Source organism: Gracilinanus agilis, chromosome 2, assembly GCF_016433145.1.
Source record: "Gracilinanus agilis isolate LMUSP501 chromosome 2, AgileGrace, whole genome shotgun sequence".
Lineage (NCBI taxonomy): Eukaryota > Metazoa > Chordata > Mammalia > Didelphimorphia > Didelphidae > Gracilinanus > Gracilinanus agilis.
Window position 1 is genome coordinate 123,898,824 of NC_058131.1, and position 18,941 is coordinate 123,917,764.

Genomic DNA, 18,941 nt, shown 5'->3' on the forward strand with positions numbered 1-18,941 from the left:
GTCTATTGACTAGTCACCCTATAAAAATCAGCTCTGTCCATAAACTCAGTTTATTATCAGGTAAATATATATCTTATACAGACAAGTTAATAGAATTTAAAAATCAATATATGTGCCTTTGTCTTTCTTTTTAACTGAAGTTCTCTGTTGCCACTAAGATTCCCTCATTACTATTCTTAGTGACCCCTTTGGGAGTTTTCTTGGAAAAGATACCAGAGTGGTTTGCCATTTCCTTTTCCAGCTCATTTTAAAGATGAGGCAAAGTGTTAAGTGAATTGCTCAAAGTCACTTAAATGTCTGAGGACAGACTTGAACTCAGGATGTTTTCCTGATTCCTAGTCTACCTAGCTGCCTTACTTTCCCCCTGGCAACCAGTTAGTATCCTCCCTATATACCTTTCTAGCAGCTTTCTAAATAACTCAGGAGCAGGAGCATGTAATGTGGCCTTATTGAAGAGCACTTTTTATAATTAACTCATTAGTCAGGCACGTCAGAACTTATTTCCTCTATTTTCTTTCTGCTTGTGTTTGGTTCTCCTATTCATTAGCAGTTCTGTTCCTAGGTATACAAGTGTGAGAGGGGAAACAATCAGTACATTTTACCACTTTTTAGTAACTGATTTTAACTAGGTGATGGAAGAAAAAAGTCTAAAACTACATATGAAGATAAGTCTATGAATTTTCTCAACTATTCTATGTAGCCACGGTCATTATAATTATATAGTGTTCAATTTCTCTTTGTTCTTTTCACTTACATTATTATAATCAGTATATATACAGTAAGACCTCATTTTACATAACTAATACATTCCAAGGCCATTCTCATAAGTTGAAAGTCCCACATAATAGCAAACTTCATTATTTAATAAATATTTCTTATACAAACATACTTAGGCATCATATGGCTTTTCTCAGATTTATCAGAGCTATCAGCATCACTATTCTTGTACTTTGGGGCCATTATTAAGAGTTAAAAAGTGTTAATGAAACAAAGAGAAGCACTGCTCTAACATGACTTGTTAAAATATCAAATGGTTCTGATTTAGTGCATAATTAAAATGTCTTATTTTACATATTTTCTGCCTTTCTTTTTATTGCCAATCTCCTATACCTGAATTCTTATGTCAACTTCCAGTAAAACGAGGTCCTACTAGATATTATTTTTTTGTTTTTAAACTCTTACTTTGAATTGATATCAGTTCTAAGGCAGAAGAACAATAAAGGCTAGGCAGTTGGGGTTAAGTGACTTCCCCAGGGTCACACAGATAGGGAGTGTTTGAGGCCACACTTAAACCAGCTCCTCCAAACTCTAGGCCTGGCTCTATCCACTGTGCTACCTAGCTGCCCCCTGTATTTTATTTTGTGAAGATGTGGAGTTATAGGTGTTGAATATTGCATATAATAGCAGTTAACACTTATGGAACAACTTAAAGTGACTAGTCAAGGCCCACACAACTCTCAAGTGTCTGGCACTTTATTTAAACTCAGATTTTCTTAATTCCAATTCCAACACTATTCACTGAACCACCTATATATAATTGAATACTACTGATGACTTTCAGCTGATCTTGCTTTGTTCCCAAAGCTACAAATTGCTTGAGGGTGATCACACTGCTCTTGAGTCTTCCTTGCCCCTCATCTGTGGACTTTCAGTTATGTGCAACAAACTTTTAACAGCTTTGAGAAGCTGTGCCTCCCAAGAAGCTATTTAACCCTGTGCCCCTCTATCCTGTTTGGGTGCCCCTCCAACACAAATGTTGTGTGTCCATCCTAGACTGCAATCTCCTCACCTTGACTAAAGAGACTTTATTATTGCTACTTTGGGAGTTCTTTTTCATTCAGGTTGACAATACCTATATGTTGTCAGAGATGGGCTGGTTATTTTTGCCAAACTAACTGGGTCTTTTTGATTAAGGAATAGAGGAAAGATATGCTGGGAAATGGTGATATAAAAACAAAAGATCAACAAAAGCAAGATTTTAATAAAGAAAGCCTATGTATTTTTACTAGAAAAATACAATATAACCATTTTAAAATCATCTTTTTTTTTTCCATGTGTCCCCACAAGTTTGTTGACAGCAGCTCATGTATTCAGTTTTATGAAATGGTCTTATACAATGTTATACAGAAACATATTAACATTATAAAATTATTAGGTTCCCTTCCTATGTGCTTCTATAAATGTTTAGTTTACCATTCTATCTTAATGTACTAAATTTAGAATGTGCTTCTTCCATGTTTCTGCATTTTCCCCTTCCTTCAGTCCATAATAATCTGTTCTGTTTATTTATTAACTAGAAGCTTCTATTCAAATTCTAGGAAATGTGGTCTGAGGAATCAAGGGCAATGTTTAGTTAAATAATGTTCTTGGGGGTTGGGGCAGGAAAAGCCTTAGTCTGTTGTGATTTGGTCATTTATTTTGTTAGGCTTTTAAGCCCAAAGTGCAAAATATAGCCTTCATATTTTATAAACATTTTGAAAAAATTGTAATGCAACAAGTTATTTGCCATATTCTTAGATCTTTGAACTGTTTTGTTTTTCCCATCAAGTTTTATAGTACAACTCAATAAGAAAATGATTCTAATTACAAAATATTTGAGACAATATATTCATGTAACAAAGAATAATTTAAACATAGGTTACAACAGAAGCTGCTCTGAATCCAGCTTTTTTAAAGTTCTCAATTTCATCAACAGGATTAAACTATCTTATGGCGTGTCCCATTATTTGTATGCAATAATTACACCAGACTAGATTATAGTAAAGTCAAAGTCACTAACAAATACAAAACACTGTGTCAACCCACTATGTTTCAGTGTCTAACCCCACCAAACCAGTCAAACCGAGTGAAAGTCACTAGAATCTAAGAAACAGGATATTTTAATGTATTCTCAGCTGAACATATATGCATGCAGAACCCTTCTCCTAAGGAGAGAAACCCATTAGATACAGAAATTAGCCAGCTTTTATTATCTGAAAGATGAGGAAGAGAAAAAGAAAGCTGATTGTGGCTTGAAGGACAGGATATAATAGCAAATTTTTTACAATAATTTCTTGGAGTGACTTTTGGAGTCTCCAGGAGATAGGCTGATAACAAATTACCTAATTTGGAAATCTTAGGAGCCCTTCCTAGTAAAATAATGATCATCTTACAGGAAAGGTTCCTAGAATTGTTCTCAGTCCTGGCCCTCCTGCTGGTGCCGTTAAGGCAAGATTTAGTTGGTGTGTCCCCATTTCTCAAGCTTAGCTTAGAGTGGCAAAGGATAATTTTATATATCAAAGCCCTGGAAAAATGGAGGTTTGAGTATATCCATTGTAAAGCATAGCCTCTGCCTGATAATCCTGTCTTGGACTTCTCATTTCCTGGTAGCCATTGTAAAGTCAGTCAACAATACTTCCCTGTCCCCAGTTCCCCAGGAAGTATATAAGTTCCCCCAAGTTCTATGGCTTGTGGGAGGATGATCTAGCAGGGTTATTCTCTCAGAGATACTGTTGCCAGAGTGCCAGGGCCTTCTGCTCTGTGAGGTTTTAGTGCTTGACTGTAGTGGCTGAATATTGAAAACTGTCCCTTTCCTGTTTAAAGACTTCGTTTTTTGGACTACTTTAAGGGTTCTGTTTTCTCCAAGTTAACAAAGGCTATATCTCAAATGACGCTTACTTTCTCAATCTTATATTGGTCCATTTTCTATTGAAGAATTTAAAGTTGAATCATTTTTCATCTAAGAAACTAATGCATCATAGGATAAATTTTCAGGTAATTAATTCAATCTGAAGCCGACCAGCAAAACAATTCAGAACTAGAGCCAACCATATTCACTACCTACTTCACTGTTAACTGTTTTATTATGCTCTCCATTTGTCTGTAATTCTGGCATAAACAAGACAAATACTTCCTCGTTATTAATCGACTAGAGTGCCTTCCAGCCCAAGTTTCTGTTGCCAGTGTAATCCGCTGGAATCCTAAATCAACTAACATTTAATAAGCGTTTACTAAGTGGCTGCCGGAGTACTAAGCAAACTACTGTATCTCTTAAATACTCATTAGAAACAAGTCCACTTTTTCATCCTTCCCTTTCCTGAGCCCCACCTCATAGACCTGACTGCAGGTTCCAAACCCTAGACTCGCGCCCCAGGCTTCTCTGGCCCAAGTTCTTGGGAAGAGGCGGAGGGTGTAGCCAGATCCAGCCCATCTCGGGGGACTGGCGACCTCCACCTGTCCTCACCAGGTAAGAGCCTGTGGAAAGCCAGCAAGATGTGAACAGAACGGGCCGGAGTGGGGGCGCTGGAGGGGACTCGGAATTTTAGCTCCCTTCTGGTCCTGGGGGAGCTCTAAACGTTCCCTCGGATGACAGCGAAATAAAGGGGTGTCAACGGCTCTCGGCGCTGCCCCCTGTTGCCTATGCCGAGCATTCGGTTCCGAAGAGAGGATGGCTGAAGCTGCTGGAGGCGGGGAGGAGTAATCTTCATTGCCTCCCTTCGTCCTCAAACCCCGGGCTCGTGTTGTGTCTTGACCCCCGCCCCTCTTCCTAGAGGTGTGTGCGCCCCCTACCAAAACCACGGTCCCCTTTTTTCTCGTCTCTGGAGAGCCTCTAGTACTCCGCGCTCCGGCTACCGGCGTCAGCAGTCTCGCGGCCGCTCCTCGCCCCACCCCCTCCCTCCTTCGCTTTGGAGTCCGCGCGCAGAGGCGGTTGGTGGCACCGTAATAACTCCGGCGACCCCCGCTAACGGACCCGGTAGGGGCAAGTGGCTAGGAAGGCACCGGGATGTCGTAAAACTGTCGTGAAAGCGCCTCTAGGCCACCTGGATGGGGGCGGAGGCTGCTGGTAGTTGGAAGACGGACATGGAAGGGTCTGCTTTCGGGGTCGCGGCCTTGCCATGGGGCTAGGAGGTCTTGAACGAGATCCACTAATCGCCTTCATGGAGAGGCGGCCCTCCTGCGCTTATTCCTGCTCCTACTTCTCAGACTGCTGAAGCGTCTTCCACGCTTTCTCCCCCGTCCAGGCCATGCTGCCAGCCTGGCTGAGCCGGGGGTCTTGGGGGGTGCTCCAGGGCGCTGGCCGCAGCCTGTCGCTCTCCCCCCGGGCCCGCAGCCCAGTGTCTCTGGAGCGGGGAACCGTAATGGGGGTGGGGATAAAGCTCGAGCTAGAACCCTCCGAAGAGTCGGTGGCGGCTACCCGGCGGTGGTCGAGGGCGGGCGGGCTAGAAGAATTCCTAGCGGGCGCGGGAAGGCGGCCCCGGCCCTCCCTGAGCCCGAGTCCCATCGCCGCCGCCTCCTGCGGTGGATGGGGCCTTCTGCCCACCCACTGGGGGCTATTCCCGCCCGCTCCCGGCAGCCCGCGTCCCCGGACTGGAGCCGCTGCCTGCCTACGATTGGCAGGATCCTGCCGAAGGGGACACAGCTCTGGAGGAGGAGGGAAGGGGGTCCCGGAACAAACGCCAGAAGCTGCAGGTGCGAAAGGAGGCTTGAACTCGGAGTGGAACGTGCGCCCCTCCAATCTGGTAGGTAACGGGGAAAGGCGCCGGCGCGCCATCTACGCCCCTCTCTCAAATAATAGACTAGGGTCTCATCTACCCCACAGCCTCTTCACACCTGAACTACATCTAAACTGCCCCCTAGCTAGGTCGGTCTGTGGAAAGAGAGCGCGAAGATCGTGAAGTGCTCCCCACTGTCCCTATGCAAGTCCGTTTCAGTCGCCGAACTTGTGCTGCGCTGACAAGAAATGTACACGTTTGTTCAGCGGTCTTAAATGTCGGAGATGACAAGTATGCATCCTCTCAGTTTGGTCATTTAGTATCTGGTAGAATAAGCCAACAGCCCGCACTTGCAACAGCGCTTCCACTCTCAGGTTATTGTGGAGACCTGTGCTTTTTTGGAACTGCTAGAGCAAATATGGGAAGTGGTTTTAATCTTTGCCATTAGATGAAAAATATTTTTATGTGAATCTTTTTGCTTAGGAATCAATAAAATGAACTAAGTTTTTAGGGGGGAGACAAAGCTGACTGACTTAATTTTAAGCGTGACTGGTTTTCAGCTATATCCTCAAAAGACTAATTGCTTTTAGTTCTAATTAAAGCATTTATATCCTTGATTTTTAAAAATCCTTGATTTTCAAAGTAAAAATGACTCACTTGTCAAGTTAGGAAATATTTTCCAACTTTTTTTTTTCTCCTGCTATCTGGTGTCTATTAAACATTGACCAAACATAAAGTCAGTCAACCAGGTTTTAAGTGTAGGAGAACTTTTGTCGTCATGATAGCAAGTCTCACAACAATTATTACATCTTCAATTGTTATGTCTTCAATGGCCCTCTATTAGGCTGTTCCATCAGTTGTGCAGCATGAGTTGAGGTAACCACATCAAGGCAGAAGAAGTATAAGCTGCCTTAATAGCTAAAGCATGTTGGCATTTGAGTGCTGTATGGTTTGAGATTGCTATATCCTAGCAGAAGTTCCTTCATAAACTTCAATAGTTTCTCGAGCATGACACAGGTTGAGTGTCATCTGGTTGGGTAATCTGAGATTAGCTTCTTTAACTTTTTGAGAGTTTTACAAATTTAGCTTAATGATTGTGAATTAATTTGATAATGTACTCTAACTGACCTAAATTATATGGCAGAAACAAGCTAACATCTTTCAACATTAACTTGGGATCCAGGCTAGCTTCTTCAGTCATAATTATCAAATTAATTTACCTGGATGTAAAGACTTTATCCTTATTTTATCTCATATTACTTCCCCCAAAAGTAATTCTTAATGTGTTCATTCTGCTTTTGCTGTTTGCTTTTTATTTCCTTACTCTCGGCCATTAAGTGACTTTTCACATTTTTCTTCATTGGATATGATTAATTTGCTCAATGCCAGGCTGTGGCTGGAAATGTGTGTCTTTCCTTTTTGTACTGTGGAAAGCGTGTGACTTTTTTAACTTGAATTTGAACACACTCCTAGTAGGGTTCAGTAAATTATGTAAAGAGAGCCATTTAACAAAACCCATTCCACAGTTATTTATTGTCTACCCTGCAAGGTGTATTATGCTAGTGATAAGATAGGTAGCTGAGGGAGAGCAGAATACAGAGAGCACCATAAGGTGGCCTAAATATGTCTGTCTGGGGATTTGTATTCCATTTGGATAACTTCACTGTAGTGTACTTTTTATTGTGTTGCCAGATTCTATTAGAAAAATGTAGTGCTTTCAAAATAGTCTTTTTCATAGGGTGTTTTAGGTGAAATTTGATTTTTCACATATATTTTGAAGTTTTTATGAGACGCCAAATAATAATGCAATAATGGGTCCCTCCGTAGATGAGAAGAAAATCCCATTTAGGGAATTAGGAGTAACAATTCAGAGCCAGGTTTTCAGGAAAATTACATTATTGGAGGAGAGAGTATTTCTGCTCCATCATTTATAGCTAAGGCTTTTTAAAAATGAAATATTATAATTAGGAAAAATTTTTGCCAAAAGCCCTGGGAGCTTCTTGAAAGGAAGCCTCAAATGAGCTATTTTGTCACTGTTAGGTTCAAATCATTTTCAAAATGAAGTCTAAATGCTAATATATTGCATAAAGATTTGCTCTGGGAAAGACATGTGGTGGAAGAATTTAGTAGGGACACCCTCCCAGTGTTTGAATCTCAACCTTTTGAAATCCATCTTTCAGCTAATGTCAAACCTTCTGAAACCTGTGAAAGCAGAAAACTTCTATTTTGTGTTTTAGTAATGCATGTATGCATCTTTTTCTTTCTCTTCCCCTCTCTTTAACTGGCCCATCTCAACTTTGGAGGCTTCTTGCAGAAGCATCCAGATGCTGTCTTGTTTATATTTAATGTTAATATTTAACACTCAATCCTTAGCAGTAGGAAATAAATTTTGGTAGACAATGAACTAAATAGTAGCTCAAGTTAAAGCACAGAGTCTTTGTGACCCTTATCATTTGTGAGGGATGATTCTGCCACATTATTGGTTTCTCTGTTAAACCACTCCCCCCTTAATCTTTTTAAGATGTAATGGTATTGTTTTAAAGTTGCAAGCTATTAAAATATATGTTAATTTTTAACTTTCTTGGTTTTCTGTTCCAGTATGAAAACCCATGGACAATCCCAAATTTATTGTCAATGACAAGAATTGCCTTGGCCCCAGTTTTGGGTTATTTGATTATTGAAGAAGATTTTAATGTTGCACTAGGAGTTTTTGCTTTAGCTGGACTAACTGATTTGGTAAGTTGTAATATGTGTCTATAAGATTGAACCACCATAGTCATTTATTAAAAGGGCCAATGATGTTGCTAGAGTAGTGCTATGGTGAACCTTTTAGACATAGCATGCTATGCCTGGTCCCCCAGAGACTGAGTGCCCCTCCCCCTGACAGTAATGGGAGAAAGGGAGGAGTGGCCCTGGGGTGCTGCTTAGTGGAGGGAGGAAGCACTTCTATGGCTGCTGGGGAGAGGTATTGGGGAGGGGGAAGGGAACCCCTCCGCCCAAGGCCCTCTGCCTTTCTAGTAACTAACTCTGGCGGGCGATGGTGCCTGTACTCACAGAGAAGTCTCTGTGTGCCATCTTTGCCATGCATGCCATAGCTTCACCAACAAGGCTATAGAGTAGTCATCAGAAAAGTAGATAATATTTGATGATAGTTCTAGATGATCACTTAGATGCTTTTATTCTCAGGTGGTAACAATTCTCATATATTCCTATACGTTTAACCATTATTTCAGTAATATAGTGTCTTATATTTGTACAGCTTTTTGGATTTTTTTTTTTTTTTTTTGCTATTTTCATGTCTAATTAGCCATTTTACCTTTACAAAATGTTATCTATATTTTACAGATTAGGAAATTGAGGCACAGAGAAGTTAAGTAAATTGCTTAAGATTACAAAGCTAGTTAGTAGCATAGCTTGAACTAGAACTCGGGTCTTCTGACACTCCTCCCTATATTCTTTCTATGAGAGACTATGCAGCTCTGATAACTGGTCAAATTGGTAAGGGTTTGGGGTGGGGGGGTTGGTTTTTAATGAAGAAATTATCCTAGCTTGAATTAATCTTTCTACTTACTTCACCTTATATAACATTCTTGCTGCTAAATAATTATTGAGTAAACTAAATCTTTTCCTATTTATAAATGTACTTGAGTAGTTTTGTTATAACTTTGTAGTTTAGTGGATTTTTTTCTAGTGGCTGGACCATTACTAATATATATCTATAAAGTATAGCTTTTCATTAATTGATAATGATTGCTAACAGGTCAATATTTTATATGTTCAATGAAAATACAAAACATTAAAAGACTCCAAGAATAAAGGTTCTAATATTTAAAACCTCATATTAATCTTTTCCTATAATCTTCAAAATGTTTTTCTTAATGTAAATGTATACTACCAATCAGGCTTATGCTCCAAATTTTGCCTAACATCAGATTTTGATAAGTTCCATTGATTCTGTATGTTTTGTAAATAACATATATATATATATATATATATTGATTTCTTTTGAAAACTTCGGGAACACTGCTTTATTTTAAAGTGATCTATAGAATTGAGAGATTGCTAGTAGTGTTTTTTCTTTTAGTTTTGAGGTTTCTCTTGTGTTTTCTTCTTCTCTTTTCTCTTTTCAGTTGGATGGATTTATTGCTAGAAATTGGGCCAACCAGAAATCAGCATTGGGAAGTGCTCTTGATCCACTTGCTGATAAAATACTCATCAGTGTCCTATATATTAGCTTGACATATGCAAATCTTATTCCAGGTAAGAGTTCAAAAACAAGAGTCATTATTGTGGTAAGTTTCTATTACGTTATCAGGGGTAGCTAGAGGCTCAGTGGATAGAGAGCCAGGCCTAAAGATGGGAGGTTCTGGGTTCAAAATAGACCTGAGACACTTCCCAGCAATGACCCTGGGTAAGCCACTTAACTCCAATTGTCTAGCCAGTGATAGGCAAACTACGGCCCGTGGGTCAGATGCAGCCCCCTGAAATGTTCTATCAGGCAGTCGACATTTATTCCTAATCTGACAAATACAATGAGTAGGATGCAAATACAATGAAACTTCGAAAGACTTGCCTTAGAAACAGACTGACAGATGAGCATTTCTTTTCCTTTGGCCCCCTCTTTAAAAAGTTTGCCCATCACTGGTCTAGACTTTACTGCTCTTCTGCCTTAAAACCAATACACAGTATTGATTCCAAGATGGAAAGTAAAGGTTAAAAAAATAAAATAGTAATAATAATAATAATTTTGTGATAAATCCTAATAAGGCATTTGGTACAAAACTTTTCTCAATTTTTTTTGTCAACAAAAAATAATGTAGTTTGATTGTACATCCTTAAAACTTACTCCTTAAGTCAATTTTTATTTCTCTAGGAGACTGAATGCTGAAACTTAAATATTTATCCCAGGTAAATGTTTTTGCAAACAAGACAGACCATTCTCTGAGAGATATGACAAATTATTTTTTTCCCTTTTTTTAGAATATTTTTCCATCTTGATTCCCCCGCTCTTTCTGCCCCTCTCCCAAATCTGACAAGCAATTCCACTGGGTTATACATGTATCACTGTCCAAAACCTATTTCTGTGTTATTCTTATTTGCAGTAGAGTGATCCTTTAACAAATTATTTTGAATAACATCTGCATTTACATTTTATTAAATTACACTTTTTGAAAATAAAATAATATATATTTTTTTCTAATAAAAGATTAAAGTAAGAAAAATGAGAGCACTAGAATTTTGAAAATTACTGCTATATTTTACATCTGTATTATACAAAATTCTATTGAACTTATTGTTTTCAAGACACTGACAATATAAAAAGTCAAAAACCTAGATATTTCAGTGGATAGAGTTGGATTTGGAAATGAGATTTGAGCTCAAATCCTATCTCAAATACCAAATAGCTATGGGACCCTGGGCAAATAACTTATTTTCTCTGACTCACTTTCTTCCTCTGTCAAATTGGGATTAAGATAGCTTCTTCCTCCCAGGATCATTGTGAAGATTAAATGAGGTAATATAAAGCATTTTGCAAACCTTAAAAGGACCATGTTAGTTAGCTATTAGCTACTGAAGAGCTTTCAGTCTAATTAGGAGATACGGCATAATGCAAATAAGTTTGAGCCAAGATAAAGTATAATAAAGCAAAGGAGAAGAGAAAAGTTCTCTAAGAAAATTTGAAAAGAGAGATTACTTTTTCAGCTGGAGATCAAAGTGTTCCAAGATTCATGAAGGAGATGATTTCATAAATATAGGAATACTGTTGGACATTTAAAGAGTGATACATTAGGCACTTCCTACTTGCTAGATACCGTGTATTGGGTGGTGGATACAAGCCAGGAAGACAAATTAGTGCCCTCCGGGAACTTAGAGGTAATGGAGCATGACTGCACATAAGGGCAAGAAGGGGGAGAGGTGAGGTCAGGTGCAGTAGGAGGATTTATCCCCAGGCAGTGAGGAAGTGGGGGGGGGAGGGGTGGGCTTCACTACCAACAATAAAATGGGAAATCTTGAAGTAAACAGACAGATAAAGACTTCTGAACAGCCAAAACATCTCTTAACTTAAAATCAATAAGCATTTCTATGCCACTGTGCTGGTTTTAGAGATAGAAAAGAAAAATTAAGCAGCCTGAGCTACCAAACCCCTTGGAGCAGCGTCCCTTTCCTCACGCTTTAAAAGGAGGATAATAGTTTGACCATCCTACCCTAAGGGCTGTATCTGTAGAATATTTAGTTGAGTTTAAGTAAGGTTGGTATTGGGAGAGAAACCCTCTGTCTGGCATTCAGCCTTTTGAGATAGAGCCTTCCTCACAGTTCTTAGATGCTCAGTTATCAATTTTCCTAACCCAAGAAATCGGTTAAGGATAGCGTTGAGGGATAATCTTCTTAGAGGCAGACTTCTAGCAGTAAGAAGTAACTGCTGAAGACCTGAAAAATGAAGGGGAAGACAGACATATTTTTTAAAACTTTAATTATAGCCTCTGGGTCCTTTTAACTGCACAATCACTAGCCTTTGAGGGCATCATAGTATTACAACAGAGTATAATAATTGAGGTTCACATTGAAGCCCTAAGGTCATCAAGAAAAAGTTTATGGTTTCTATGAGAAATGTGTACATGATTTAGACATATAGAATGATAACCATAAGCAACTTAGGGGGAAGTATAGAATAATTTACCTATCAGATCTATGGATAAGGGGAAAATTTATGACTAAAAAAGAGAGCATTATGGGATGTAGAATACAGTAATTCTCCAACTATAGATGGTCAAAAGATTTGAACAAGCCATTTTTTAGATGAAGAAATCAAAACTTTATAGAACTTTATAGCCCTATGAAAAAATGCTCTAAATCACTCTTGATGAAGAAATGCAGATTAAAGCAACTCTTGAGATGCCACCTTACACCTATCAGATTGACTAAATGATTGAAAAGGAAAATGACATGATGGATAGGATTTGGGAAAACTGAGACACATACACTATTGGTGGATAACCAACCATTCTGGAGAACAATTTGGAACTGTGTGCAAAGGGCTATTAAAACTCTTCCTACCTTTTGATCTAGAAATACTACTACTACTAAGTCTGTATCCTAAAAAGATCAATAAAAGGGGAAAGGACTAAATGTACAAAAATATAACTATTTGTGGTGGGAAATAATTAGAAATTGAGGGGATGCCATCAGTTGGGAAATGGCTGAATAAGTTGTGGTACATGATTGTGATGGAATACTGTTGTACTATGAGAAATGATGAACAAGGGCATTCAGAAAAATCTAGAAAATAGGCTTACATGAACTGATGCAAAGTGAAATGAACAGAATCAGGAAAGCATTTTACATAGTAACAGTAATGCACAATGATCAACTGTGAATAAGAGCTATTCTCAGTGATGCAAAGGTCCAAGACAATTCCAAAATGCTGTCCACCTCTAGAGAAAGAACTGAGGAAATCTGAATACAGATCAAAGCATACTTTTTTTGTTTTTTTTTTTCCACCGGAGGTTTATTTTTCTTTGTTTTTGATCTGTTTTTTTCCTCTCGTGACATGACTGATATGTTTTGCATGGCTGCATGTGTAAAACTTGTATCAGGGGAGAAAAAAACTGGAACTGAATTTTTTTAAATGAATGTTAAAATTGGTTTTTACATATAATTGGGAAAAAAATAACATATAAAAAAATTTTAAAGGAGAAATAAACCATTCCATGCACAATGATTAGAATTTAAATATCTTGGCATTCAAGAATAAATTGCATTTAATTTGAAAATTAATTTATAGAATATTTTCCCTGGCAATATTGAGTAAAAGGAGTATTATGCATAGATTCACTTATTAATGTATATGTTAAAATGATTGCATTTTCACTTTTCAGTTTCACTTACTTACATGATTATTTCAAGAGATATAGTGTTAATTGCTGCCGTTTTTTACGTCAGATACAGAACTCTCCCATCACCAGTAAGTAAAAAATGTACTTTTTTAAAAAGTCAAATTATTATAAAGACTTATAAAAAGAAAAAATTCTACAAAGATCTTGCAGTATTTTTCTGACATACACTGAGGTCTATTTATTGAAATATCTTTGAGTGATGATTTTTAATCTCTTAACCACTTGATTTGAGTAGGTTTTTTTAAAGTATGAATCACCTTGCTTCATACAAACATGAAAATATCACTAAATTTAAAAGACACAGGAACTTATTTTATAAGTTCAAATTTCTTTTCAATTAATTAAATCATCTGTTTAATTGAATACTATGAACTTATTGAAAATTGTCTTTTAAGGGCAAGAGCCAGCATGGTGTTAATTTCTGAGTAAGACCTGTTCTAAAACATTTTCCTGTTTTCTAAATCACCAACTAGATTCTAATTTAAATATAATTGATTTTTTAAATGTCATTGACTTTAGCTATTTTTAAGTCTCCAAATTAAAAGTAGTAATGATAAGAAATAAAGTGTACAGTGTTATAGAAATGCTTTGTTGTTATGCATTCAATTTGATTTATTTAATGAAATGATTCTATTGTTGATTGCTTAAAGCAAGACCTTGGTATATAATGATGTCTCTTGCAGATATTACTACTCATATTTTATTTTATAGATTATATATAAAATTTGATAATGAAGTGCCAGTATTTAAAATGTACAATTTTTGAAATATTTTTGTTACAGAACTTTAAAAATGACATCTCATTCACTGTATGTATTGTTTACTAAAATTTAAAACTTTTATTATCACTTTCACAGCGAACACTTGCTAGATATTTCAATCCTTGCTATGCCACTGCTAGGTTAAAGCCAACATTCATCAGTAAGGTAAGGACAATATACCCTCTTTCAGTTCTTTATTTCACACACTCTTTTTTGTCTCCTTTATTATTATATTGTTCATTCTCACTGATAAAAATACACTTTTTTTTAATTGAAGAAAGAAATAAAAACTTGTCATTATTTTGCCATCTTAAGCACATTTTTTTGCTATCTTAAGTGTAGGTCCTTGGATCTTCTGGAACTACAGGAAAAACTTTGCTTCTCTTTTAATGAATAGCAAATGATAAATGCCTATGACAGTAGAAGAAAGTGGTGTCTCCTACATACTTCTAGCTCACTCTTTCTCTAGTTTCTAAATCTTTATCAGTATTGTGGTTAGTTTTATTGGATGATTAAGAGTAAGTTGATTGAAATGTTTGAATTGGGGAAGGTGAAAAGTTAGAGTGTAATTGCTGCTTGGACAAACAAGAATCATTTCTGTTCCTTTCCTGCAATGCAAACATCTTATGTAACCTATTTTTACTTTTTACTATTATATGCAAAGGAATAGAAAAAAGCATTTTATAGCACACTATCAAAATACTTTTAATTATATATAGCTCAGTCTACTCTGCTGGATGCCAAGATACGAAAATCTCGTCATTACACAGGATCCTCCACTTTTAGTAGTAATATGGTGTTTTTTGTACATGAAGATATTTCCATAAAGGTATGCATGCATTCAAATAGCAGTAACAATTTGTTTTGATCTATCGATGCACTGTTTCCCCATCTCTAGATGGCCTTGGAACAACTAATCTGCATGGAATGGAAACCATATCCTTATTTTCATAAATATAACGTTATAACCAATTTAGGTAATCTAATGGGATTTTAATTTAATTTCCTTTTTTGGCGTCCAAGTGCTTTATATTCAGTATCTATTGGAAGGGAATAACACTGAATGGCAGGTACAGAGAGGGCTAGGGACCTAGGTAGGCCGCCAGGTAATGATAATAATAAAATAGCTCATAGTATTGATTATATACCTCTTTCATGGCCACCACAACCCTGTATACTTCCTGAGCACAGGGACCATGGATTTTCTAAACTCGATTCCTTCTTCCTCCCCTACTCATCCTTATTCCCATCACTTAGTATAGTGTCTTGTTTAGTTGTGAGTGTTTAATATATGTTTGCTCTTACTAGTAAAAGATCTTTTAAAAATGGTCCTCTTTTTGTCACCTAATTGGAAGAGTAGTAACATAGCACAAACAGCAGTAAGGTGTCATGTCTTTTATTAAGTCTTTTTCTCTTGTCTATACCACTTCCCTGTTTTCTCTCTTCACCATTGTCTTTTCTCTATACTCCATTCATAGAAATCATTGTGTAACCAAAGTATATGGAATAGTCATTATATTCTTTGTTCCCTTTTTCAAGCCCACATAGTAAGGACATTTCCCCAATTGTAGAAAGTTTGTTTCAATGAGAATAAGCATTGAGATGAATGATTAACACTTTTGGGCAAGTTATGAGTGGCGTATTGAAAAGATCACTGAGTTCAGAAATCCTAAATTCTAGTTTTGGTTCTGCAGCTAACTTGATGTGTGATTTTAGATAAATTATTTCATGTCTACATTACTCCTGTTTAAACAGTGGAGATAAAAGTGCTTGGCTAATTCACTCCAGAGGACAGAGACTTTCACTTTTGTTTTTATATCCGTAGGACCTAGCCTCCTAATACATGGTGGATAATAGGTAGCTTAATAAAACTCGTGGAGGGGGTTGTGCAAATAAATTGACATCATGTAAGATCACTCTGAAAAATTATTAAAGCAATATACAAATGAAAATGTTGGTATTATTGCCAAACTAATGACATTCTCCTTACATCTATAGAGAAGTAACTTACAGATAGACATTTGTAAATCCTCTATAAAATTAAACTAGAATTACTTTAGAAGAAAAGTTGTTTGTATATACTATCATTTTTTCATTGAAATTTCCATATCAGGAATATTTCAGTTCAACATCTAATATTTGGTGTTTTAAACAGCTACATAGTTGAGAATAGATCTAGTTGGCCTTGATTTATTTTTTTCCTGAACATTTGTTTTTCTGTAGGTGAACACAGCAGTTCAGTTAATTTTAGTGGCAGCTTCTTTGGCGGCTCCAGTTTTCAATTATACTGAGAGCATTTATCTTCAGACACTTTGGTAAGGTTTTATCACTCTGCAAGAATTTATCATAACTTTCTTGGTAGTTTTAAGTTTTATTTCATCTGTGGTGCAGCTTTTTCTTTCAGCAATATCAATAATATTGATGATAATCTTTAGCATTGAAAATGTACCAATTTTCCAAGCCCTTAAATGTTATAACAAATTGTGCTATTTATGTAGACTGCAATTATGTGAATTTTTTTTTTTTAATTTAAAACCCTTAACTTCTGTGTATTGACTTTATAGGTGTCTGAGGCCGGATTTGAACCTAGGACCTCCTGTCTCTAGGCCTGGCTCTCAATCCACTGAGCTACCCAGCTGCCCCCTATGTGAAATTTTTTTAATGAATACAGCTTGTTTCAACAGATCTGTCACTTTCCAGAAAATAAGCTCTCATACTACTTTCCTTGAAAAATAAAACTTAAGCAAAACTTCCTGTAAAATGATTGGACATTTTTCTTTCCTTATTTATTTTGTTTCCTGCTATATATTAAGAGAAAGGAATGATGTGTGTGCTTGAACCTTGGTCATTTGGAGCCAACACTATATATTTTATTCAACCTCAAATTCATTTCTGTTGTCTTCATTTGCATTGTTACTAAAGTACTTTTGGTTCTGCTTTACTCTGCATCATTCATACAAATGTGAAATTGTTATTGGGACGGCTAGGTGGCGCCGTAAATAATGTCAGGCCTGGAGTTGGGAAGACTTGAGTTCAAATATGGATTCAGACACTGACTAGCTTTGTAATCCTGGGCAAGTCATTTAACTTGTTTGCTTCAGTTACCTTGCTGTAAAATGACTTGGAGAAGGAAATGGCAAACCACTCTATAGTATCTTTGCCAAGAAAACCCCAAAAAGAGAGAGTCAAACATGGCTGATAATGTCTAAACAATAACAAGTTATTGAATTCTTAGTTACCCATTCCGTCTTTTGAATATTTGATTAATAATGTTTGATGCATAAAACACAAATGTTTTTTCAATGATTAAAAAGAGCACTTGATTTCATTGTCTTTTGAAAATTTTGTCTATTAAACTTTAGTTAGCAAACTTTCTCAAACTAATGACAAATCTAACGTTTTATTATCTCATGTTTTATATTATACAAAAACAGAAGCTTAGAATGATGCAACTATATTTTTTACAATTGATGTAACTTGTATTTTTTTCTTCCTTTTTCCCCTACCACAAAAGGTGTTTAACAGCTTTCACCACAACTGCATCAGCCTACAGTTATTATCATTATGGCCGGAAAACAGTCCAGGTGATAAAAGGCAAATGAACGTCATCCATCATTATTAGCTGGGAAGCATTAAAACATCTACATCAGAACCAGCTGGTAATCTACAGGAGTCTTCCCTTTTTTTGTTAATTTGGAAAAGACTTATCAAAACATAAACCATGTTAGTGTCATCCCAATTGAAGTCAAGTGCATTGAAATTAAGCTTAAATCATGTACTGTACATAATGTGGAATTTTCCAGTGTATTTTTAAATAAAAATATAATATGGAATTTTTTATCTTAAATTTCTTAAAGTAATTTATAATTCACCAATTATTGTTAGTCAATTTTGAATTTTTTTTAAAGAATTATTTCCTGAAAATGTATTCTATATCCAGGTTCCCTTCTATATTAAATAAAATTTTTATTGTTATAAGAAAGCATTATATATATTACTAGGTTAGTGAAAGAGAAGGCAATTGGATCAAATGTGATCTCATGTACAAGTTAGGTAAATAATTTTATTTTTCAAATCTCTGGCCTATCACAGTTGATATGGAAATGTTTTTTATTAGTTTAGACTGGTAATATGTATGACAAGCTAAGTTATAAAGAGAAAGGCTTAAAATGCAATGTATTTTGAAATGAAATCAAAACATATACCAGAGTACCAAGGTTTATGTTCAGTTAAGTCTTCCAAAATCTTTGATACCTCATAGGTTTGTTATGTTAGGATAATGAGTCACATAAAAGTTATGGCTTAACATAGGGAAGACTATCTATTACTCTTTGCTACCTAAGGATCAATGATTACTTTTTGACTTTGCACTATGTTCATAAAATAGACAAGTTTTCATAATATTAGAACTCTTGTATTCCTGTGATATATGAATAACAATATAAAGATGTTTATTTTTCCAAGTTTTTTTTAATTTAAGAAAATCTTGTTTTCATGAAGATAATAAAGGAATAAAATAGCAGAAAATACTGTTTCCTCAAAAGTTTACTAACTTGATGCTAAATTGCCAACTTTACCAGTAAACTATTTCAAACACCACTGAAGTTCTTATATATCACTGGTGAACCAAAATCAAAATCTTCTTAAAAATGAACTGGAAAAGAGAGGAGTTAGGCAAAATTTATCTTAGTTACTGCTTTCATTTCTACAGTAAGAGGCATGTAGGTGGTACAGGCCATAGAACACCAGACCTGGAAGCACAAAGACATGAATTAAAAAATCTGGCCTCAGACACTCATAAACAAATAATTTTT

The 18,941-nt window shown here is 36.4% G+C and overlaps 1 protein-coding gene across 1 annotated transcript; it reads left to right on the forward strand.

Annotated features, from left to right (window-relative positions):
- Nucleotides 1-4,840: 4,840 nt before the first annotated feature.
- CRLS1 (cardiolipin synthase 1) lies at nucleotides 4,841-18,533 on the forward strand. Its single transcript, XM_044660707.1, has 7 exons — nucleotides 4,841-5,498; nucleotides 8,070-8,207; nucleotides 9,602-9,731; nucleotides 13,349-13,434; nucleotides 14,224-14,292; nucleotides 16,351-16,442; nucleotides 17,642-18,533. Exons 1-7 carry the CDS (start codon nucleotides 5,004-5,006, stop codon nucleotides 17,727-17,729), a joined length of 1,098 nt encoding a protein of 365 aa, XP_044516642.1. The 5' UTR covers nucleotides 4,841-5,003; the 3' UTR covers nucleotides 17,730-18,533.
- Nucleotides 18,534-18,941: the final 408 nt, after the last annotated feature.